At 43.9% G+C, this 23,500-nt stretch overlaps 1 protein-coding gene across 3 annotated transcripts; it reads left to right on the top strand.

The window, feature by feature from the left end:
• The first annotated feature begins 1,663 nt into the window (after nucleotides 1-1,663).
• On the top strand, nucleotides 1,664-23,266 carry GOT1L1 (glutamic-oxaloacetic transaminase 1 like 1). 3 transcript variants are annotated; one of them, XM_042983485.1, is made up of 9 exons: nucleotides 1,664-1,890; nucleotides 2,661-2,842; nucleotides 3,600-3,711; nucleotides 3,959-4,068; nucleotides 4,288-4,380; nucleotides 4,474-4,624; nucleotides 5,133-5,298; nucleotides 5,802-5,944; nucleotides 22,914-23,266. In XM_042983485.1, the coding sequence occupies exons 1-9, from the start codon at nucleotides 1,776-1,778 to the stop codon at nucleotides 23,237-23,239; spliced, it is 1,398 nt and encodes a 465-aa protein (XP_042839419.1). In that variant the 5' UTR covers nucleotides 1,664-1,775; the 3' UTR covers nucleotides 23,240-23,266. The 3 variants fall into 3 exon arrangements, with proteins under 3 accessions (XP_042839419.1, XP_042839420.1, XP_007097147.1); XM_042983486.1 differs by having other exon boundaries at nucleotides 4,291-4,380; XM_007097085.2 differs by lacking the exon at nucleotides 22,914-23,266 and adding an exon at nucleotides 6,192-6,384.
• Nucleotides 23,267-23,500: the final 234 nt, after the last annotated feature.

The following is a 23,500-nucleotide window of genomic DNA, read 5'->3' on the forward strand; positions in this document are numbered from 1 at the left end:
GGTCTGATCAGTTTTAGAGCCAATAAATGATCTCTCTGCTCACGCTATTTTGGGCTGGGCTTTTTTTTTTTTTTTAATTACCTGCAACATAAACAGTTCTGATTGGCACACATGTTAAAATTCTCACAACTGAAATGTGAAGTGGGAATTCATGTAAATTACATGTAAATTTTGATATCAATTACCTTAAGACATAAACATCATAGAAAAGAAACCAGAAGGGGATGCACCAAAATGTTAATAGTGGTTATAAATTGACTGTAGGAAATCCGTGCTCTTCATTAAAGTTTTTTGGGGTTTTAAGGTTTTCTATCATAATAGGGATAATTTTCATAATCATTTGTCACAAGGCAGAATTTGAAGCAGGCTCCAAGCTCTGAGCTGTCAGCACAGAGCCGGATGTGGGGCTTGAACCCACAAACTGTGAGATCATGATCTGACCCGAAGTCGGATACTTAACTGACTGAGCCACCCATGCATCCCTTTAAAAAAATTTTTTTTAATGTTTATTTTTGAGAGAGAGAGAGAGAGAGAGAGAGAATGCAAGCAGGGGAAGGGCAGAGAGAGAGGGAGACACAGAATCCGAAGCAGGCTCCAGGCTTGCAAAGTTATTTTTGAAAAATAAAAGAAGAGGGATGCGTGGGTGTCTCAGCTGGTTAAGTGTCTGACTCTTAGTTTCGGCTTGGGTCATAATCTCACCGTTCGAGCCCTCCCTCTCTCTCTGCCCCTCTCTTGCTTGCTCTCTCTCTCAAAATAAATAAACCAAAAAATAAAATAAGATAAGATAAAATAAATAAAAGAAGAAAGCAAAATGCAAGACTGATCCTACAGAGACTGGCTCTTTCTGCCCTTGATATCTGCCATCTACACTTGCTGCTTGGTCTACCGCTGAACCAGTTAACACATGTAGAAGTCTTGGCTCTAGAACTGAGAGAAAATAGGATTGGCTTACTGAGCTGCCTATGATACTGTTTCTTTTTTTTAAATTAAATTAAAATTTTAAAATGAAGTTTATGTATTGATTTTGAGAGAGAGTGAGAGCGCAAGTAAGCATGTGCTCGAGGGAGTTGTAGAGAGAGAATCCCAAGCAGGCTCTGCACTGTCAGCACCAAGCCTGATGGGGGCCTTGAAATCACAAACTGTGATCATGGCCTGAGCCAAGATCGAGAGTTGGATGCTTAACCAACTGAGCCACACAGGTACCCCGTATTATACTGTTTCTAAACATAGTAGTCTTATTTAAAATAACTATGGAAGAAAACAGTGCTCTCTTTCCATTCTTTTTAAAATCTGGGGCCCTTAGCAAAATGAAAGCAGAAACTTTTGAAATGTATCCCTCAACCTGCGTCATGGCTGGGTCTGAGGTTCTCACTTCTGCAGGAGAAGCTCTCCCCTGGCTCAGAGGCCTTGTTGCCTTGCCCTTTCTTCCAAGGGGCTGCCTTGTTATTTTGGATTGGGCAACTGGGGGAAGAGAAAGCAGTGAGGTAGAGAGAGGTGCCTAGGAATTCCAGGTCCTCCCACCGCCTGCTCTCTGCCCACTCTCTCAGGGGATCGTCCTCAACTGCCATGGCATATTCCCATAGCCTTCTGGAATCACCCTCTCAGAGACCAGGACTTGTAGGGTTCTGTTGCTCTGGTAACCAGCGATCTGGAGCCTCTGCATTGGACCTGCTGCAGTTCTGGAAAGAGGCAGCCCTGGTTGGGCCAGGCTTGGGGGAAGGCTTTGGGGCAGGAGCAGGGGACAGCACAGGCTTGGCCATACTTGTATCTCAGTGATGCCCACCCTTTCAGTGTTCTTGGATGTGCCCCTAGCCCAGAAGCTAGAGGGCAGCTTATTAAAGACCTACAAGCAAGACGATTGTCCTAACAAGATGTTCCTGGCCTATAAAGGTAGATGTCTCATGGTTTTGGAAAAAAGCAGAAAATGTCCTGGATCATTCTGTGCCCTCTGCCTTTCACTAGGGCTTCCAGGGATGGGGTAAGACCTATGTCCTCTACCCTGGTTCTATGCTTCAGGGTCTGCTTGGGCACTATACTTTTTCCCTGATCCTCTCCCCTTTTCTGTTCCTGAACTAAGAATGGCTCCCAAAATGGACTCTTGTGAAATGCAGCCAGCCCTTGCCACTGTGAAAGTCAGGGTTACCTTTGTTCAGCCTTGTATATATACGGCACGTGTGGTGTATCATTTTTGCCCTTTAAAATGGCATAGATTTAGGGGCACCTGGGTGGCTTGGTCAGTTAAGCCTCCGGCTCTTGATTTCAGCTCGGGTCATGATCTCACAGTTTGTGAGTTCGAGCCCTGACAGTGTGGAGCATGCTTGGGATTCCCTCTCTGCCCCTCCTTCTCTCTGTGTCTCTCAAAAACAACAACAACAACAACAACAACAACAAAAACAAAAACTTTAAAGAAAGTGACGTAGGTTTAAAAAAAATGGCATAGGGTTCACTTGTCTTTAAAAAGACAAAAATTATACACATTCACTGACAGCATGTTGTTTTTATAAAGGGGAGGGAAGAAAAAAGTTGTCTTTTCCTAGGCAACTTTCCAAAGCCCCAAGAAAGCCAAGACAGATGAATTGTTTGTGGGCTATCTGCAGAGCCCAGACCTGGAGGCCCCGAGGCAGGGCATCCAGAGCTCCCTCTGTGGTTTTCCCTCACAGTCTGTATGAGTAACAAAGGCCAGCCCTGGGTTTCTTCCGTGGTGCGCAAGACCCGACTGCAGATTGCACAGGATCCCTCTTTGAACTACGAGTACATGCCAGTGATGGGCATGAAATCATTCATCCAGGCCTCCTTGAAACTCCTCTTTGGAAGGCACAACCAAGTCATTGTGGAGAACAGGGTGAGATGAAGGGCCCTTTGTTTATTCACCCAGATACAGGGAGTGGGGCTCTGGGGTTGCACAGTCTTAAACCCGGAAGGGGCCTTGGAGGGCTCCCTGGCATTGACAGAGGACACCCCTGAGACTCAGAGTCCAGAGACTTAGTCTGTGAAGGGCAGAGCCAGGATCAGAACCTGAAGCCACTGCTCTTTGCACCAGCCCACACTGCTGATGTACAAGCTCTTTTGAGAAAGGAATAGTCAGGGGGTGCTTGGGTGGCTCAGTCGGCTAAACGTCTGACTCTTGATTTTGGCTCTGGTCATGATCTCACGGTTCATGGGATAGAGCCCCATGTGGAGCTCTGAGCTGACTGTGGAGCCTGCTTGGGATTCTCTCTCTCCCTATCTGTCTGCCCCTCCCCTGCACACTCACATGCTCCCTCTCTCTCTCAAAATAAATAAATAAACACTAAAAAAAAAGAAATAGTCTGGATTTGAGGCAGCACTAGTATCACTATTACTCTTTTTTAAAGAGTTCATTCTTTTGTTTAAAGTGTATTTATTTTGAGAGAGAGAGAGAGAATGAGGGGAGGAGTAGAGAGAGAGGGAGAGAGAGAATCCCAAGCAGGCTCCATGCTTTCAGCATGGAGTCCAACTCAGGGCTCAAACCCACAAACTGTAAGGTCATGACCTGAATCAACATCAAGAGTCAGACACTAAACCGACTAAGCCACTCAGGCTCCCCTCAAGAGTTATTTCGGTTTATTTTCTGCTGGCAGGTAGGGGGTGTGCACACTGTTGGTGACAATGGTGCCTTCCAACTTGGGGCCCAATTCCTCAAAATTTGGCGTCAAGATTCTCAAGTAGTTTACATTATTTCTTCTAGAAAAGGTGAGTATTATGCAAAGTGAGGGTGACAGAAGATTCTTCTCCCCTGTTCCTGATTCCTGCCCCATTTGCAATCTTCACTGTTGTCCTTCTCACTCTCTGTCATGAACAAAATGGTGTGGATGAGCCAAGTATGTTTGTCCTTTTCCTGTTATTGTCCCACCTTCAGCCATTGACCTTGAGGCCCATTCTCTGGCATGTCTGCCGCCATTTTTTCTGTACCAACTGGAGGGGGGCTGTGTTCCCACAGAGCCACATGGACTCGTCTTCCAGGACATGGGCTTTAAAGTTTCCGAATACTCCTTCTGGGACCCCAAGAAGCTGCGCATGGACCCCAACGTGCTTCTCAATGTGGTGGAGGTAGAGGGGCCCTGCTCAGAATCTTCTCCCCACACCTGATTACAATTTTATTTTCCTTTCCTCCCCTCCACCCCTGTCATCATGAAAGACCTTTTCTAGGCTTGGATTTGCCTAGCCCTTTAGTAGGAACCAACATGGAGGATCCCTTCTCCTCCATGGGCCCTGGTACCACTCCCACTTGGTAGGGGAAATGCCTGATGAGACAATGTCTACCTGCAGCAGGCCCCACATGGCTGTATCTTTGTGATTGGGAACACTGGTGACTGCAAGTTGACACAAAGTCAGTGGGCAAGGTTGATGGCCAGCATGAAGGTGAGGCCAGTATCCACCTGACTTTCCTCCCTCCCACCATCCACCATCTCCTCCACCAATCTCGTCCTTTTCCTGTTCTCCTTTCTCCTACAGAGAAAGCAGATATTCCCATTTTTTGACATTCCCTATCAAGGCTTATCCACCGGGGACCTGGAAGAAGATACTAATTTCTTACAATACTTTGTGTCTCAAGGCTTTGAGTTCTTCTGCAGCCAGTCTCTGTCCAAGACTTTTGGCATCTATGGTACGGTATGGGGAGAAGGGCAAGAGAAGGCTTAGTGCTGAAATGGTGCCACAGCCATGGCACTAACGATGTATTTGACATCTCTACCCTCTGGAGAGAGCCAAGACCTCCAGGGAGAGCACCATGGAGGCAGATGGGAAGAACACCGAGCTACAAGTCAGGTTCTGTGATATTGTCTCCATTCAGCTACTAAAACTAGCCACTAAAACTGACTCCAGTGAAATCATTTTGCCCCTTTGGGCCTCTGTTTCCTCAGCTATAAGATGAAGGGGTAGGACTTAGTGATCCTTCAAGTGCCTCCCATCTTTGAGACACTTACTTATGGCTACTTTTTCTGGAAGAAGAGCCTCTGGCAACTTCCTGGGGCCTGGATAGCTGCTTGGCTAGGCTACAAGGAGGAGGGCCCTGTAGTCCAACCCTCTCTTCTACAAGGTTGGAGGTAGGGTCATAAAGGAAGGCTCTGGTAATGGAGGAGGAGACTGAGGGGCTATCTGTTTCAATGCTGCAGATGAAGGAGTGGGGATCCTGGTCGTGGTGGCACTCAACAACCAGCTCCTGCTATGTGTCCTCTCCCAGCTGATGACACTCACCCGGGCCCTGTGGCTAAACTCTCCCAGTAGGGGTGCTCGCATTATCACCTCCATCCTCTGTAACCCTGCTCTTCAGGGAGAATGGTAAGGGCAGAGGGTGGGGGCAGGAAGGGGGATGGCAGAGCCTCTAGACATACCTGTAGACCTGCCAATTCACAGGATTCTTCCTTGCCTCTTTGACTCCATTCATTCATCAACATTTGCTGAGTACCCACTGTGTACTAATTATAGGGGCCATGCCAAAAGTTGCCTTACCTTGGGGGAGGGGGTAAGAGGACATTCTTTTTGGACACAGTCCAGTGAATTATTTGAACTCTTTCAGATTGCAGGAGGAGGTTAGGCAGCATCAAGGGTTTGCTACTCTGGCAAAATCTGCCTACAAGCCTGCTTGGCTTGCTTTAATTTATATGGGCTGAAACTCTCCTCCTATTTATAATCATTCCAGATCCCTGGCTCTCCTAGTGTGCCCTCAGGCACCCTGGTTGGGGCTTATGAAGGGAAGAAGAATGGAATGGCAATGAAGAGGTTGAGAGCAGGGGGAGGGTGGAACCTCACACTTTAATTCCTTGCTGTCTTTCCTTTCGCAGGAAGCACAGCCTGAAAGGACTTGTAGAGGACATCATGCTGACCAAGGAAAAGGTGAAGGAGAAGCTCCGGCTTCTGGGAACCCCTGGTTCCTGGGATCACATCACGGACCAGAGTGGGCCCCATAGCTACCTTGGACTCAACTGTAAGTATCTAAGAGGGGGTAGCTCACCCTTTCTGGCCTTGGGCTTATAATTGAGCATTAAACTTCACTGACCTGTCCCTAGCTTCACCTCAGAGTCTGATTCTTTCCTGAGGGAAGTAGAGCTGCTTTAAAGACCCTTCTGGATCCCCAGAAATGCTGACACTCCCTATTCTCTGTAATCCACCCTGGGCTAGAAGAGAGTTAGAGGTGGCCACCTTTGTATCTCAGACCCTGTGATTATCACCAGCTGAACAGGTGGAGTACCTGGTCAAGGAAAAGCATATCTACATCCCCAAGGATAGTCAGATCAACTTCACCTGCATCAATGCCTGCAATATAGATTACATCACTCAGAGCATCAATGAGGCTGTCCTTTCCATCAAGGGCTCACAGTAATGTCTTCAGACAGTCAATGTCTTCTGGTCAGAATAAAAAGCTTTAGTCTTTGCAAAAATTCTGTGCTGATTATTCATTGCTGCAATTCATTTCTCTGCAAAGCACTCTCTCTTTCTGTCTATTTATGAAGCATTGGTCTGGAATCAGCAAGGAAAAAAGGCCCAGAGAGAAAGGGAATGTCTATCTTCATTGACCATCTCATGTTTATTGAACGCATACTATATTAAGGCCCTGATTTGGTGGTGTCTTTGTTTGGGTTGTTATACCAAAATACCAACAAATTTGGTGTCTGGGGAAGGCCCACCTCCTGGTTCATAAACAGCATCTTCTAGCTGTAATATCACATTGTGGAAGAAGCAGGGGATCTCCCTAGGGCTTCTTTTATAAGGACACTAATCCCATTTATGAGGGCTCTGCCTCTATGATCCAACGACATCCAAACACCACCACATTGAAGATTAGGTTTCAACGTGTGAATTTTAAGGTGTCATGAACATTCAGATAATAGTATCTGGGCAACAAAGGGAAAATAAAGAGAAGGCAAAAAAAGCCAGGTACAATCCAGTCCTTTTTCTCCAGAACAACACAGGTGCCTTTTTTTTTTTTTTTTTTTTTTTTTGAGAGAGAGAGAGCACAAGCAAAGGGAGAGTGAGAATCTTAAGCAGTTTCCAAGCTCAGTGTGGAGCCCATTGTTGGGTTAAATCCCTTGACCCTGGGATCGTGACCTGAGCTGAAATCAAGAATTGGTCGCTTTGGTAATGCAAGCTGGTGCAGCCACTCTGGAAAACAGTATGGAGGTTCCTCAAAAAAATAAAAATAGAACTACCCTATGACCCAGCAACTGCACTACTAAGCATTTATCCATGGGATACAGGTGTGCTCTTTAGAAGGGACACATGCACCCCAATGTTTATAGCAGCACCATCAACAATAGCCAAAGTATGGAAGGAGCCCAAATGTCCATCGATGGATGAATGGATAAAGAAGATGTGGTATACACACACACACACACACACACACACACACACAATGGAGTATTACTTGGCAATCAAAAAGAATGAAATCTTGCCATTTGCAACTACGTGGATGGAACTGGAGGGTATTATGCTAAGCGAAATTAGTCAGAGAAGACAAATATCATATGACTTCACTCATATGAGGACTTTAAGAGACAAAACAGATGAACATAAGGGAAGGGAAACAAAAATAATATAAAAACAGAGAGGGGACAAAACATAAGAGACTTAAATATGGAGAACAGACAGAGGGTTACATGAGGGTTTGTGGGAGGGGGGATGGGCTAAATGGGTAAGGGGCACTAAGGAATCTACTCCTGAAATCATTTTTGCACTATGTGCTAACTAATTTGGATGTAAATTAAAAAAAATAAATAAAACAAGTTATTAAAAAAAAAAAAAATTGGTCGCTTAATCAACTGACTCACCCAGGCATCCCTGCAGGTTCTTCTCAAGATTCCTTTGGTCCTTAGCTTCTAAGGGCTTCTAGCCTCAATGTCAGAAGAACTCTAGAGGAACGAACCCTCGGTGCATATGGGTGGCATGTTTTAACCATTCTCAAAGGTGTTTTAGCATGAGGATAGAATTTATTCAACCAGGTTCTCCCCAACATTCTGAGCCTAAGAAAATAATACTAGTGACTTTTAGATTATATAGGCTAGAAAGCATTGAACTAGCAGAGCAAAACCACTGCCTGTGACCTTTTCTACTAGTGGCTTACATGAGATACAAGGGGTTCTAATGCCCCAGCCCAGGATTCTGGCAGCATTTGAGGGAGGAATAGTTGTCCTCCCACACTTTGTTTCTAGTTGACTTCAGGACCCCATTTAAAAATTTCTTACTGAATGTTCATTTAAGCCTTCCTTGAAACTAGTTTCTGTCTTGATCACCTCTTATTTAGCATCAGATGCCTGATCATTACTCTTTTTTTTTAAATTTTTAATTTTTATTTTTTCCTCAAAAATTTATTTTATTTTTTTATTTTTATTTTTATTTATTAAAAAATTTTTTTTAACATTTATTCATTTTTTTTGAGAGGCAGAGAGACAGAGTGTGAGCAGGGGAGGGACAGAGAGAGAGGGAGACACAAGGTCTGAAACAGCCTCCAGTCTCTGAGCTGTCAGCACAGTGCCTGATGAGGGGCTTGAACTCATGAACTGCGAGATCATGACCTGAGCCAAAGTCAGCCACTTAACCGACTAAGCCACCCAGGCACCCCTTTTTAAAATTTTTATTTATTTTTTAATTTTATTTTTTTTAAATTTACATCCAAATTAGTTAGCATATAGTGCCACAATGATTTCAGGAGTAGATTCCTTAGTGCCCCTTACCCATTTAGCCCATCCCCCCTCTCACAAACCCTCACATAACCCTCTGTTTGTTCTCCATATTTAAGAGTCTCTTATGTTTTGTCCCCCTCCCTGTTTTTATATTATTTTTGTTTCCCTTCCTTTATGTTCATCTGTTTTGTCTCTTAAAGTCCTCATATGGGTGAAGTCATATGATATTTGTTTTTCTCTGATTGACTAATTTCGCTTAGCATAATACCCTCCAGTTCCATTCACGTAGTTGCAAATGGCAAGATTTCATTCTTTTTGATTGCCGAGTAATACTCCATTGTATATATATACCACATCTTCTTTATCCTTTCATCCATCGATGGACATATGGGCTCTTTCCATACTTTGGCTATTGTTGATAGTGTTGCTGTAAACATTGGGGTGCATGTGTCCCTTCGAAACAGCACACCTGTAGCCCTTAGATACATACCTAGTAGTGCAGTTGCTGGGTCGTAGGGTAGCTCTATTTTTAATTTTTTGAGGAACCTCCATACTGTTTTCCAGAGTGGCTGCATCAGCTTGCATTCCCACCAACAGTGCAAAAGAGATCCTCTTTCTCCGAATCCTAGCCAACATCTGCTGTTGCTTGAGTTGTTAATGTTAGCCATTCTGACAGGATATTTCAGTGTGGTTTTGATTTGTATTTCCCTGATGATGAGTGATGTTGATCATTTTTTCATGTGTCGGTTGGCCATCTGGATGTCTTCTTTGGAGAAGTGTCTATTCATGTCTTTTACCCATTTCTTCACTGGATTATTTGTTTTTTTGGGTGTTGAGTTTCTCTTTCTCTCCCAAAGATAAATATTAAAAAAATCTTTAACTCTTAAACACAGAAAACAAACTGAGAGCTGCTGGATGGGTTTAGGGTAGGGGGATGGGCCAAATGGGCAAGGGGCATTAAGGAGGACACCTGTTGGGATGAGCACTGGGTGTTATATCTAAAGGATGAATCACGCTCTACTCCCAAAATCATTATTGCACTATATGTTAACTAACTTGAATGTAAATTTAAAATAAATAAATAAATATTTTAAAAATCTTTAAAAAACAAAACAGGGGCGCCTGAGTGGCTCAGTCAGTTAAGCGCCCGACTTCAGCTCAGGTCATGATCTTGCAGTTTGTGGCTCCCAGCCACTTTTCTGGTGGCAGTCGAGTTCCTCCCCGGCATTGCTGGCGGCTAGGACCTGGCTAGCCCTGGCTTCTTCAAGTATCTGGTGTGGATGTGTGTGTGCTCGGGAGGGAGGATTCCAAAGTGCAGTAATTGCTTCACCGCGATCTGCCGTCCGGGGAGCTTGATCTTAAAGTGAGTCCGCCTGTGAAGGTGTCTGGCAACTCCGAGGTTCTCTCGTAGGAGCACGCTGAGATTCCAGAGGGTTCTGTTGCATCCCGAGGATGTGCGCGGGAGTGTTTGGCCAGCAGTTTGTGGGGGTGTGTGCTGAGCTTTACCTAGCACTTCTTGGGCTGCCTTCTCCCCTTTTCCATCAGCTTGGGTCCCGGCAAGACCTCGCAGTAAAAGAAAAGGAGGTAGGGGCAGGTTGGCCTTCTTTGGTTCTCCAGAGGCAGAGGCGGCCCCAGGGTCGGCCCTGAATCGGGGGGGGGGGGGGGGGGGGGGGGGACGTGGAAGGAAACCCCAGGGCGAGGACGCTAAGAAAAACCGAGGATTCTGTGACAGGGCAAGTGTGTGGCCTCCAGGACAACGTGGACCGCGGGGACTGGAGGAGTGACTCACGGCCTGGCTTTGGGATCCCATCACGGGCGCTGGAGCCAATGAGCAGCCTGACCCACAGGTGGAGCCCAGGGGTGGGAGGGAGGCGTTCTCTACCTAGGCATGTGCCTGGGGCCCTGGGCTAGCCTGGGCTGGGGCTCCTGTCTCCGCCCAAGGACTGGAGGGCGGAGGAAACCCCACAGCGAGCCCGGTTGGACTGGGGTGGGCGTGGGGGTGGGAGTGAGAAAGGACTCGGAACTGCTCTTGAGCGCCCGCAGCGGGTCTTCGCCTTTGCTCCCTGTTTCCTCTAGGCCTTCCATGGCAGCCAAATATGTGTACTCGCCCACTCACTCCTCTCCCATAAACCTGTAAGAGGGGACCTTAACCCTACTCTGTGATATAAGATTTAGGCCTCGTTCTCTCGCTTGTTCACCACACTGCAGCCACACCGGTTTTCTTTCAGTTCTTGGAACATAAATAGGTCTCCCTGTCTCAGGGCCTTTGCACACTCTCATGCCAGGAACACTTTCTCTGCTTTTTGCAAGGTCAGCCCCTTTCTCATCGTGTGGGTCTCACTTCTCAGCTTAAATGCCTCCTCCTCACAAAAGCTTTTATCCGACTCTCCTGCAAAGTAGGGTCTCTGCTCCGCACAAACATATTTATTTCCTCTTTCTTGTTTCCTTTATACCTCCTTGTGTGCACTTTGTGTTTATTTTATTTTATTCTCTGACTTTGACAATTTGATGTAACATAAAGCAGGAAACGTATTTGCCCTGTGACCTGTGACCGGCATATAACAAGCTGTCAAATGTTTGTGATAGCACTTTTATTAATTAGTTGACTCCTGGCTCCATAGACAGAGCCAGAAAATGCCTCCTGGGATAGGGCACTCTAGCCAGTTCTGTAGAAACCAGCACTTTTGCAGAAGCTCCAAGTTGTCAGTGTGTAAGGTGGGTGCCTAGGTGTAGTCTTTATTCCCTGAATTTTCCCTTAAGAGACCTAAGTCAGTTACCTCTGTAGGGCAGTATTCCTAGGCTCTCATACAGGGTCTGGCACTCCTAGGAACTCAACAAATATGGGACACTGAGTGGGGGTGGGCCTCCCCCCACCTCTGCCTTGGTTCTTCACCATTCTCCCTTTGAAGCAAATTCAGCACATCACCACACTTTTCTAACACTGATCTCACACCACGAAGCTGAAACTGTCATGGGGACAGACATTGAATTTGCCCCCTATGGAAAACTTTTTTTTTTTTTTTTTTTGGCCTTGAAATGCCAGGATATAACAGTAGCATTTTCTTAGAATGCAAAAGATCATTGATCTACCAAAAATCCTTTTTAAGTTTACAAACATGTGTATCTTTTTAAATTACATTTAAAACTTTAATTCCAGTATAGTTAACATACAGTGTTATATTCATTTCAGGTGTTCAATATTGTGATTCAGCAATTTTATACATTACTCAGTGCTCATCATGATAAGTGTACTCTTTAATCCCCATCACTTATTTCACCCATCACCCCACCCACCTCCCCTCTGCAACCATCAGTTCTCTATAGTTAAGAGTCTGTTTCTTGATTTCTCTCTCTCTTTTTTCTTCCCTTTGCTCATTTGTTTTGTTTCTTAGATTCCACATTTGAGTGAAATCATATGGTGTTTTTCTTTTTCTGACTTATTTCACTTAGCATTATACTCAGCTCCATCCATGTTGCAAATGGCAAGATTTTATTATTTTTTATGGCTGAATAATATCCCACTGGGTATATATACCACATCTTCTTTATCCGTTCATCAGTCGATGGACACTTGGGCTGCTTCCATGATATGACTATTGTAAATAATGCTGCAATAAACATAGGGGTGGATGTATCCCTTTGAATTCGTGTTTTTGTATTTTTTTGAGATAAATACCCAGTAGTGCAATTACTAGATCATAGGGTGACTTTATTTAAATTTTTTCATTCTTTTTTTTAAGTGTTTATTTATTTTTGAGAGAGAGAGAGCGAGGGAGAGAGAGAGAGACAGAGCATGAGCAGAGGAGGGGCAGAGAGAGAAGGAGACACAAAATCTGAAGCAGGTTCCAGGCTCTGACCCATCAGCATAGAGCCTGATGCGGGACTCAAACTCACAAACCTTGAGATCATGACCTGAGCCGAAGTCAGATGCTCAACCGACTGAGCCACACAGATGCCCCTTATTTAAAAAATTTTGAAGAAGCTCCATGCTGTTTTCCAGAGTGGCTGCACCAGTTTGGATTCCCACCAACAGTGCATGAGGGTTCCTTTTTCTCCACATCCTTGCCAATCCTTTTTGTTTCTTGTGTTTTTTAGTTTAGTCGTTCTGACAGGTGTGAGGTGATATCTCCTTGTAGCTTTGATCTGTATTTGCCTGATGATGAACGATGTTGAGCATTTTTTCATGTGTCTGTTGGCCATCTGGATGCCTTCTTTGGAGAAATGTTTGTTTATGTTTCTGCCTACTTTTAATTAGATTATTTGTGTTTTGGGGGTGTTGAGTTGTGTAAGTCTTTATATATTTTGGATACGAACTCTTTACAGATAGGTCATTTGCAAATATTTTCTCCCATTCCGTAGGTTGCTTTTTAGTTTTGTTGATTGTTTTCTTAACTGGGCAGAAGCTTTTTATTTTGGTATAGTCCTACTAGTTTATTTTTGCTTTTATTTTCCTTGCCCCAGGAGACATATCTAGAAAAATGTTGCTACAGCTGATGTCAGAGAAATGACTGCTTGTGCTGTCCTCTAGGATTTTTATGGTTTCATGTCTCACATTTAGATCTTTAATCCATCTTGAGTTTATTTTTGTGGATAGTGTAAGAAAGCGGTCCGGATTCATTCTTCTGTATGTTGCTGTCCAGTTTTCCCAACACCATTTGTTGAAGACACTGTCTTTTTCCCATTGTATATTCATTACTCCTTTATCAAAGATTAATTGGCCATATAATTGTGGGTTTATTTCTGAGTTTCTGTTCTGTGCCCTTGATCTATATGTCTCTTTTTGTGACAGTACCATACTGTTTTGATAACTACCACTTTGTATTGTAATTTGAGTCTGGAATTGTGATAAGTCCAGTTTTGTTTTCCTTTTTCAGCATTGTGTTGGCTGTCTTTTGTGGTTCCATAAAAACTTTAGGGTTGTTTGTTCTAGTTCTGTGAAAAATGCTGTTGGTATTTTGATAGAGATTGGATTAAATCTGTAGGTTGCTTTGGGTAGTATGGACATTTTAACAATATCTGTTCTCCCAATCCATGAGCATGGAATGTCTTTCCATTTCTTTGTGTCTTCCTCAATTTCTTTTGTCAATGTTTTATAGTTTTCAGAGTATAGGTCTTTCACCTCTTGGGTTAAGTTTATTCCTCGATATTTTATATTTTTGGTGCAATTGTAAATGGGATTTTTTTCTTAATTTGTCTTTCTGCTGCTTCATTATTAGTGTATAGGAGTGAGACAGATTTTTGAACATTGGTTTTGTATCCTGTAGCTTTACTGAATTAATTTATCAGCTGTGGCAGTTTTTTGGTGGAGTCTTTAGGGTTTTCTATATGTAATATCACATCGTCTGCAAATAGTGAGACTTTTACTTCTTCCTTACCAATTTGGATGCCTTTTCCCCCCCTTATGTTGTCTGAATGCCATAGCTAGGACTTCTAGTACTATGCTGAATAAAAGTGGTGAGAGTGGACTTCTTTGTCTTGTTCCTGATTGTAGGGGGAAAGTTCTCAGTTTTTCTCATTGAGTAGGATGTTCACTGTGGGTTTTTCATATATGGCATTTATTATGTTGAGGCATGTTCTCTCTAGACCTACTTTTTTTTTTAAATCACGAATGGATGTTGTGCTTTGTCAAATCTTTTTTCTGCATCTATTGAAATGATCATATTGTTTTTATCCTTTCTCTTACTCGTGTGATGCACGGTGTTGATTGTTTTCTGGATAGTGAACCACCTTTGCAACCCAGGAATAAATCCCACTTGATCGTGGTGTGTGATTTTTTTCTAATGTATTGTTGAATCCCGTTTGCTAGTATTTTGTTGAGGATTTTTGCATCTATGTTCATCAGAAATATTGGCCTGTAGTTCTCTTTCTTCGTGGTATATTCATCTGCTTTTGGTATCCCACATGGCAAACTTAGTGAATTCCCTATTAGACCTTCCTGTTCCCTCAAAGTCCCTGGCTGATTACCAGCTCATTTTCCTCCCCTTCCTCTCTCCTATTTATGCCTCACAAATTTCTTAATGATCTTGAGCAGCTTAGTTCAGACCCCAAGCTTATACTCTCCATTCCACAGAGTCCAGTCTTTAGAAGGCGGCTCAGAAAGTACCTCTTATTACTGGAGCGCACCCCCTGGGGGTATCATCTCCCTCTACACACACCTGAGCAGGTTATTTCGTATTTCCCCAGTGAAAATGGATTTCCCTGGAGGGGGCTGGGAGGACGTAGGGTATATTCTGTACTTAAGAAAAGTACAGGCGCCCGAGTGGCTCAGTTGGTTAAGTGTCTGATTCTTGGGTTCAGCTCAGGTCATGATCTCACAGTTTATGAAATGGGCCCCGCATCAGGCTCTGTGCTGACAGTGCGGAGCCTGCTTGGGATTCTCTCCCTCCCTCTCTCTCTGCCCCTCCCCTGCTTGTGTGCTCATGCTCTCTCCCTCAAAATAAATAAACATTTAAAAATAAATAATCTTTTTTTTAAATGAGCTTTTCTTCATTTTATTACAATTAAAACAACAAGGGATAGCCTACTGGTCAGGAGGATGTGCTCTGAAGTGAGGCAGACCTGGGTTCAAATCTGTGTTCTGACCTTGGGAAAATTACCTATTATTCCTAAGGCTTTGTTTTCTCCTTTGCAAAATGAGGATTAAAATACCCACTTTGATGAGTTGTGCTGAGATGAATAAGGTCATGTCTGAAAAGAGCATAATAAGTGCTCAATAAGAGTTATTATTAGCAGGAATCTTCCAGAAGGTTCTATGGTGACTAAAGTCACTAGGTGAGAACTCAAAGAGCCACCCAAGGCCACACTGGGGGTAAAAAAAGGCCTCTGTGTAGCCTTCTTATCTCTCTGGCTTCCCAGGAATATTGGCAGATTCTAACCCTCCCCTCATGATTCCACTTCAATCTTTTTTCCGAGCTCTTTGCTCCAGTTTTCTTCTGTGATGTCCTTGCCACTCTTTGATGTTTTCCCTCACTCAGTCCACACTGTGGTCAAAACAAGGCAAGGATACTGTTGGGCAACATGTAGTTCACAGCCATAGGCTGTTCAAGGAAGGAACTGGATAAATGAAATCTCCAAGGGTGGGTGTCAGTGGTTGGTGGCTTTTAGGCTTTTCTGGGCTAGGGACCCCTTTGAGAATCTGAGGAAAGTTAGAGAATGTCTCTCTGTCCCTTCACACACACACACACACCTACATGCACTCCCACAAGCACATACAATTTGCATACAATTCCAGGAGTTCTTGGACTCAGGGAACCCAGTCCAGTGCCCCGGAGGGATCCTCAGGACCCAGGCAGCCCAGATGCCCACTCTTTAACTCCTTCCTGGGCAGACTCTTCACAGAGCTGTAGCAGCAGAAAAATGGGCAAACCTCAACTCTTCTCTTTTCCTGCCTTCTCTTTGTCAGAAGGAACTAAAACTGCCTTAAGGAAGGGAGAAACAAGAGTGAAATAAACCAGCGTTGAAACATAGCCTGTGGGAAATTGAGAGATGGCTAAGCTAATGGAGTAGATTTTGTGAGCTCCATGAAGATTCATGATGTCAATTAGGGAAAAGAAAAAAAAGTATGACACCGGGCACCTGGGTGGCTCAGTCAGTTGAGTGTCTGACTTTGGCTCAGGTCATGACCTCACGGTTTTGAGTTCAAGCCCCCCATCAGGCTCGCTGCTGTCAGCAGGAGCCTAATTCGGATCCTCTGTCCATTTCTCTCTGCCCCTCCCCTACTTGTGCTCTCTCTCTCTTAAAAATAAACCTTACAACAAACAAACAAAAAATGTATGACAATGCAGAAAAAGTTGAGATATGAGAGGGGACGGGAAGGTTGGAAGAGGGGGGAAGGCTGATGTCAAAAATGTTACCAGGGTTAAGATGAAAACAGTTCTGGACGCTGTGAATTACTTACCCCTACTAAACTGTACACTTGAAAATGTAAATTTTATGTTATGTGTGTTTTGCCACAATTTTTTAAAAAAAATTACTGGGGGGCGCCTGGGTGGCTCAGTCGGTTAAGCATCGGACTCTTGATTTTGGCTCAGGCTGTGATCTCATGGTTCGCTGGATTGAGCCCTGCATCAGGCTCTGTGCCGACAGTGAGGAGTCTGCTTGGGATTCTCTCTCTCTCTCTCTCTCTCTCTCCCCCTCCCTCCCTCTCTCTCCTCCTCCCTCTCTCTCCGCCCCCCCCACCCCTGCTTGCGCTGTCTCTCAAAATAAATTAAAAAAAAAATTTTTTAAGACAGCAGGCAACATGTCCTTATGAGAACTTTTAGGGGTCTACCACCGTACCAGACTCGAGGCAGTTGACCACCTCTTCCTACCAGGAAGTGCAAAAGTCAGTGACAGAATTCGGGTCTAGGACCCCCTTTATGGATGGTAAGTGGGTGTTGGGGGGATGGTTGAGGTGGTGCTGGTGAGGGAGTTAGCGTACAGCTCTGGGAAATTGGTGGGTTTTGACAGGGGAGGGGTGGCGTGGAGGAGGCAGGGGTGGTGGAGGAGAGGGTGTAAAGCTGGCCTGCGGTGTGGGGGGTGGGATCCTGCCCCCTTTCTGTCTTTTCTGAGCCTCTCCCAGTGAGGGGGACACCTGTTCCATCCCAAGCAGGAGTCTGCGAGGCTCACACCGGTTTCCTGCGGCTCTCTCCGGTTTCCTGCGGCTCTCTCCGGTTTCCTGACTTTGGAGACAGCAGGTGGTGCTGTTTAGTAAACTTGGGAGGCGAGGAGGGGAAACCTGAACTTTTCACGTGAGAAGGCATCTCTACCCTGGTGACTCTCTCCCTTCCAGCTGCCACAGCAGAGGAGGGTGTGGGCGATGGGAAGCATCTTCCTCCTTGAGCTTCTTTAGAGCTCCTCAGCTGGCCCAGGGAGGAGGGAGGGCTGAGATCTGCTCTCTTGTGTGTTTCCCACGTGCGCTGGTATCCCAAATGTCTTTGGAATGTGGCTCAGGTGAAATCCTGGGTGGTGGCCACCGGTAGTTTGTCTGGGAGGGGTAAAGAAATTCAGAGGCATTCTTACACACCCCTCCATCAGCCTTGCTGACTCACCCTGTCCCCAGCTGAGGGTAGCTTCGATGGCTTTGCCTGCTCCTCTCGCTCTTGGGATTCCCGTCTCCCGAGAAAGCTCAGAGTGCTCTTAGGGGTCTGGGACTCCACAGTAAAACAGACCAGACACTTGGGAAACATCTCTTCAATTGTAGCTTTAAATTTCAGGCTTCTATCCAGTGAGCTCAGGTTCCAGAAAGCATCCATGGGGACTAGTTAGTGAACTGGGTGCTTTCTGCTGAGCTGGGGCATTGGGTTAGGTAGGAGGTCTCCTTCTATCCAGTGAATCTGGACTTGATTATTTCACTGGGCTTTGTCCCCAACAATGGTAGGATTCTGGGGAATGCAAACACAACACTGGTTTGACAGCTTCAGCAAGTTTTAAAAAGCCCAACACACCAAAGCCCCGTGTGCCTTTGGGACTCCACATTGCCAGTCTCGCTCTTGATAGGCTTTTATGTCCCTACCCTTGTTTTTCCTCTGCCACACCTTACCATGGTGTTCTTATTTGATGCTGTTGAACTTCACTTACGGGATTTTGTAAATGGTCTTAAGTCCTTTTTGAGACAGGGCAGGGTACAAATAAATAGAAAGAAAAACACGACTCTGAAAGGTCAGATGTTTTGATATTGGCTAAACCTTGGGCTAATATAAGAAAATGACTGCACTCCTTACTGACCATAACATCCAGAATCTTCCACGACTCACAGAAGAGAGAGGATCTCCTCATGGAAAGAGGTGACAGGACCGCACAGGCTTACCTTTTGACTCCTGGCATTCCCGGTGCCTCTCCCCTCAGCATCTTTCCAGGGTTGCTGCTGTTACCACTAAGCTTTGGGGTGGGGTGAAGGCTGGGGATTGCTGTGACATTAACCATTTGCCACTGTGGACTCATGACCTTTCCCTAATACTCCCTGCAGAGCCCCTGAAGCTCTAAACTCATAAGACCGGAACATTTGAAATGACCTAAAAAAGTCTATTAGATGAGCAAAACGTAAGCAGAAAATAATGTGAAACTAAGTCATCTGAGCGATAGTTCATGATTTTTTATTTTATTTTCCATTACGCACCACATGGTGACCACAACATTCAGACGAAGGCCGATCAGGACAGTGGTCATATTTTTATACCAGCTACAAACCTAAGTAATTCTCAAACTGCAGGACCCTCTGTTCCCCTTCCTCAAAAGGGTGGTCCTTCTAGCACCCCTGCCTAGAGCAACTTTCAAGCCAGATGATGCTTCGTAACTTCCAGCACCAATCTTGGCTTTCAGTTTTAACTCACGCCCCCACCTCCGTCCCCCAATGGTCCCTCCCCCCACCGCAATCTTAAAAGATGAATGTAGCTCTACCAAAGACTTAGAAGTATCTCCCTGCCTTCTCTGACGTGTTTCAGTCAAAGGTGTGTGGTCAGAGGCATCTAAGTGTTGAAAAGCCATTTTTACTATCAAATTGGATTCCAAAACATCTTGGAGATGTAAGAGACCATTTATAGCCATTCATACAGAGTACTCAGGCTGGAACTGATTAAATGACTTACTGAAGGTCCCAGAGCTAAAGAGTCTAAACTAAGATTTATGCCTATTGCTACCCAGACCACTCTGTTTCTCATGGAGATTGGCCTCTTGCACATCTAAACAGAAGTGTGATCGTGACTGGGACTTTCTTACAGAAGAAGATGATATATGTAGATGCAAACACATATGCATATATACACAGGCAAGGTAGTGGAATTAGGAATGCAAGTAATAGAGGAATGATTATTTGCGCTATGTGCACAATTTTAACTGTTTGTCCTGAGTGTCTTAAGGACAAATGCGGACCCCTAATAAATGAAATGAATGAATGAGACTGAGGGAGAAAAAAAATTAATTTTGTGCACCGAATGCAGAACTCTAGGGCAAACAATGAAATTTAGGCAGGGTCCTACCCTCTAGAAGTTCTTGCAGGGTAGACATATGCTTCAATAATTCTAATATAAAGCCGACTTTGATCAATACTCTCACAATTTAATGAGGAGTTTAGCATCACAGTATGTGAAAAAAATAGTAACTCTACCAAACAACGAAACTTATCAGCAAGTACCAGCAAATTGCCTGTGTGCAGGTATGTCGTGGGTGTGCATATCCATGCGTACAGATATGTAGTAGCTGCCCACAAACATGTTAGTTTTCAGTGTATTGCAAGCGTGCAGTAAATTTGGGATGAATTCTTGTACAACTTCCAGCCCCGCTTTATGCACACAAAGATACTTCCTGGTGTGTCTCTTATCCCTTGGTTCGGTTCTAGGTCTGATGAAGAAAATATATTTCCAGGCCAGACCTCTCCTCTGAGTTGCAGACTCATATATCCATTTACCATCCTCTTGGGTGTTTCAAAAGTACCTAAAGCTCAACGTGTCCAAAATAGCACCTGATCCTGCTTCCAGGATTCCCTGTCTCAGTCAATGGCATCATTGTGTGCACAGTTAGGCAAGCCAGAGGCCGGGAGCCAGAATATAATCTTCCTAAGGGCAGGGACCTGGCCTGGCTTGTTTTCTGCTGTGTCTTCATGACCTAGAACAGAGCATGGCACAGAGCGGGTATTGATTGAGTTCTGTGGGATAACTGCCTGCGCTCATTTTCCTCCATCTCCACCACTACTATTCAGTCCAGGCTGCTGTAACTTCTCGCCGGCACTGCTGCAAGAGCCTCCTGACTGATATTTCTATATATCTTCCACTCTAGCCAGTGATCGTTTCAAAACAAATCTGAATCTAAGGCAAGCGTTCTTGCCGTGGACTCTGAGGTCACACATGGTATGCATCCTATGACTCTTCTAGCCTTGTCTCATATCACGATCACCCTTGCTTTTGAGATCCAGCCAAGTAGCCTTTTTTACAGTGCTTATCATTGCTTGCTCTGTCCTGCCACAGGGCCTTTGCACGTATTGCTTTCTCTGCTTGGAACATTCTTCTTCTCTTTACCCACTTAATTTCTACTCATCCTCCTGATGTCACTGTCAGAGCTTAAAGTACTAGTTCCTGTGTGTCCTGATGTCAAATGTATTTGACAGAAAAATCGTAGTCAAAATAACTTGAAAAATAAAAAACTGCTGACAAGAGATAGCTCCATAGCACTTGTCATGGTTTCATTTTTACATTTGTCTGCATAATTACTTTCTGCATGAAACTAAGTTTTTGTCTGTCTTCCTGTATGAAGACGAAGATCTAGTTGAGGACCATTAAAACATAAGCCAACCTTTCTTTTTCTTCATGTATTTTTGGAAAGTACCATTAAATATATTTACCTGTATTCTTTTTTTCTATTGGATATACATCTTCAGAAGATTACTAATGTTTGATTAAAATATCCCAGGAAGCTTTTCTCTCAGTGAGTTCCGCCTTAGTTCATGAATGCTATGGGATGGTTTAAGTGTCGTTCATCCTGGAGACAGGCTATGGACATTTAGAAGATAGTGCTTTTGCCTGTGATATCAGGACTCAATAAAATCAAGCAAAGAGGGCTCATCCAGGTTACCTTCTCCACTGTATATCTTCTCTTTTCTTGAAAGTTCCCAAAATGGGTAAGTTGACGGAATCTTATATATTATTAAGATGATTAGAATCACTCCGGCAGACTAGGTGTTTCAAACAGACCCTGTAAATATAAGAATTATATGATAAGGAAGGATTATAAATCCAATTAGGGAAGAGTCAGGTTATTCAACAAATTCCGTTTGAATATTTAAGTAGCACTTTGTGGGAAAAAGTAAAATTTATCTTTAAACCACATCATATACTAATATAAGTTCCTGAAAGATTAACATGTAAAATGGTAAAAACTTAGGCCAAAAAAGGCTGTATGAAAACCTAAGTGAATCGCACATCCAGAGGAAGACATTCTAAGCTTGAGAGCAATGGAAAACATGGCTTTCATCCCCCCAAGAGAAAATGTTTGACTACATGAAAATGAAAAATTAATGACGAAGTTAAAAGGTAAACAACAAGGGGACCCTGGGTGGCTCAGTTGGTTGTCTGACTTCGGCTCCGGTCATGATGGTCATGATCTCATGGTTCATGAGTTTGAGCCCCGCGTCAGGCTCTGCGCCGACAGCTCAGAGTCTGGAACCTGCTTCGGATACTGTGTCTCCCTCTTGTGTCTGCCCCTACCCCTGCTCACACTCTGTCTGTCTCAAAAATAAATAAACATTAAAAAAAAAAAAGGTAAACAACAAAATGGGGAAAAAATAGGCTATCAGAAACTATACAAAGGGTTAATGTCTGTATTACATAAGGACATTTATAAATCAGTAACCAAGTGCTAAGACCCCAGTAAAGAAATTGGGCAAAGGATACGAACAGACACTTCGCGTGTAAGATAAAATAATTGATCTGACTCGCAAGAAAATATTCAAACTTGCTAGAAATCGGGGGAGCCTAGGTGGCTCAGTCGGTTGGGCGTCTGACTTCGGCCCAGGTCATGATCTCGCAGTCTGTGAGTTCAAGGCCCGCATCCGGCTCTGTGCTGACAGCTCGGAGCCTGGAGCCTGCTTCAGATGATTCTGTGTCTCCCTCTCTCTCTGCCCCTCCCCTGCTCATACTCTGTCTCTCTCTCTCTGTCAAAAATAAGTAAACATTAAAAAAACAATTAAAAAAAACCAAACTTGCTAGAAATCAAAGAAATGCAAATTGCCTATTTTGCAGTCGCATAAATGCAAAAATTACCATTTTAACCTATCAAATTAACAGAAATAAAAAGTGTATTATACTCAGTATTGGAGAAGGATGGGTGAAATAGCTTTTCATCCAATACATTGCTGTGGGGAAGTGACATTCATCATTATGTATAATGAATATTAAAAATGTTCACAACTTTTGATCCATTTCCCAGAATGTATCATTAGGAAATGTGTTAAGGAAGTAAGTCTAAATATAAGCAGTGTTTTATGCACAAAGATTTTCATGGAAGTATTACGTATAGTATTATGTGTAATAAGAGGGAGATCGCTAAAAAACGAGGGGACATTCACATAATGAAATTAAACCACCATTGGAAATTAAATATATGAAATTTTCCAATAAAACGAGAAAACGTGGGCACAATGGGATACAAAAGTGTGTGCACCATATACTCTCAACTACATAAAAGACAAGTGGGCAGAGAGAAACACCGGAAAGAAATACACTGAAATGGGAACAAAACCAGTCATTATTTTTCCAAGGTAGAATATAAGTGAATTTTTATTTTTACTTGTTTCTCTTTGTTTTCAAGATTTCCTACGAACCAATCCTCACTCCCTTCCTGTGGGAAAACAGAGGCAATGCCATAAAAACGAATCAAGTACTGACACAGGCTACGACCTGGACGAATCTCAAAGACACAAGGCTACGTGTAAGAAACCAGACACAAAAGGCCACATATTGTATGATTCCATGTACATGAAACGCAAATCTACAGAGACAGAAAGCAGATTAGCGTTTGCCAGGGGCCGGGAAAGAGGAATTGGACTGATTGCTCATAGGCATGGGGTTTCTTTTTCAGGTGATGGAAATGTTCCGGCATCAGTGGCGATGGTTACACAACACAGCGAAGATTAACCACTGCACTGCACACTTGAACATGGCTAATTTTATGTTATGTGAATTATATCTCAAATAAATAAATAAAGCTTGATATTAAACAAAGACAGAAACCGAAGTAAATGAGGGCTTTAGGTGAAGAACTAAAAGTCCATTTTCAAATGGTCATCTCTGCATTCTCAAGGGAGCCTCTCACTTTTTCCTGATAGGCGTCAAGGACCTCACTGGGTGGTGTGTAGTTCAGAGAAGAAGACAAGGAAAATGAGGGGCGTCTTGGTG

This window comes from Panthera tigris, chromosome B1 (assembly GCF_018350195.1).
Source record: "Panthera tigris isolate Pti1 chromosome B1, P.tigris_Pti1_mat1.1, whole genome shotgun sequence".
Taxonomy (NCBI): Eukaryota; Metazoa; Chordata; class Mammalia; order Carnivora; family Felidae; genus Panthera; species Panthera tigris.

What these genes read in the sequence shown, in the direction of transcription:
- GOT1L1 (XM_042983485.1), top strand. Translation starts at nt 1,776, where the DNA reads ATGCCCACCCTTTCAGTGTTCTTGGATGTGCCCCTAGCCCAGAAGCTA. An exon ending in GATGTTCCTGGCCTATAAAG is followed by an intron (nt 1,891 to 2,660) that starts GTAGATGTCTCA and finishes TTTCCCTCACAG; the next exon opens with TCTGTATGAGTAACAAAGGC. An exon ending in AAGTCATTGTGGAGAACAGG is followed by an intron (nt 2,843 to 3,599) that starts GTGAGATGAAGG and finishes TTCTGCTGGCAG; the next exon opens with GTAGGGGGTGTGCACACTGT.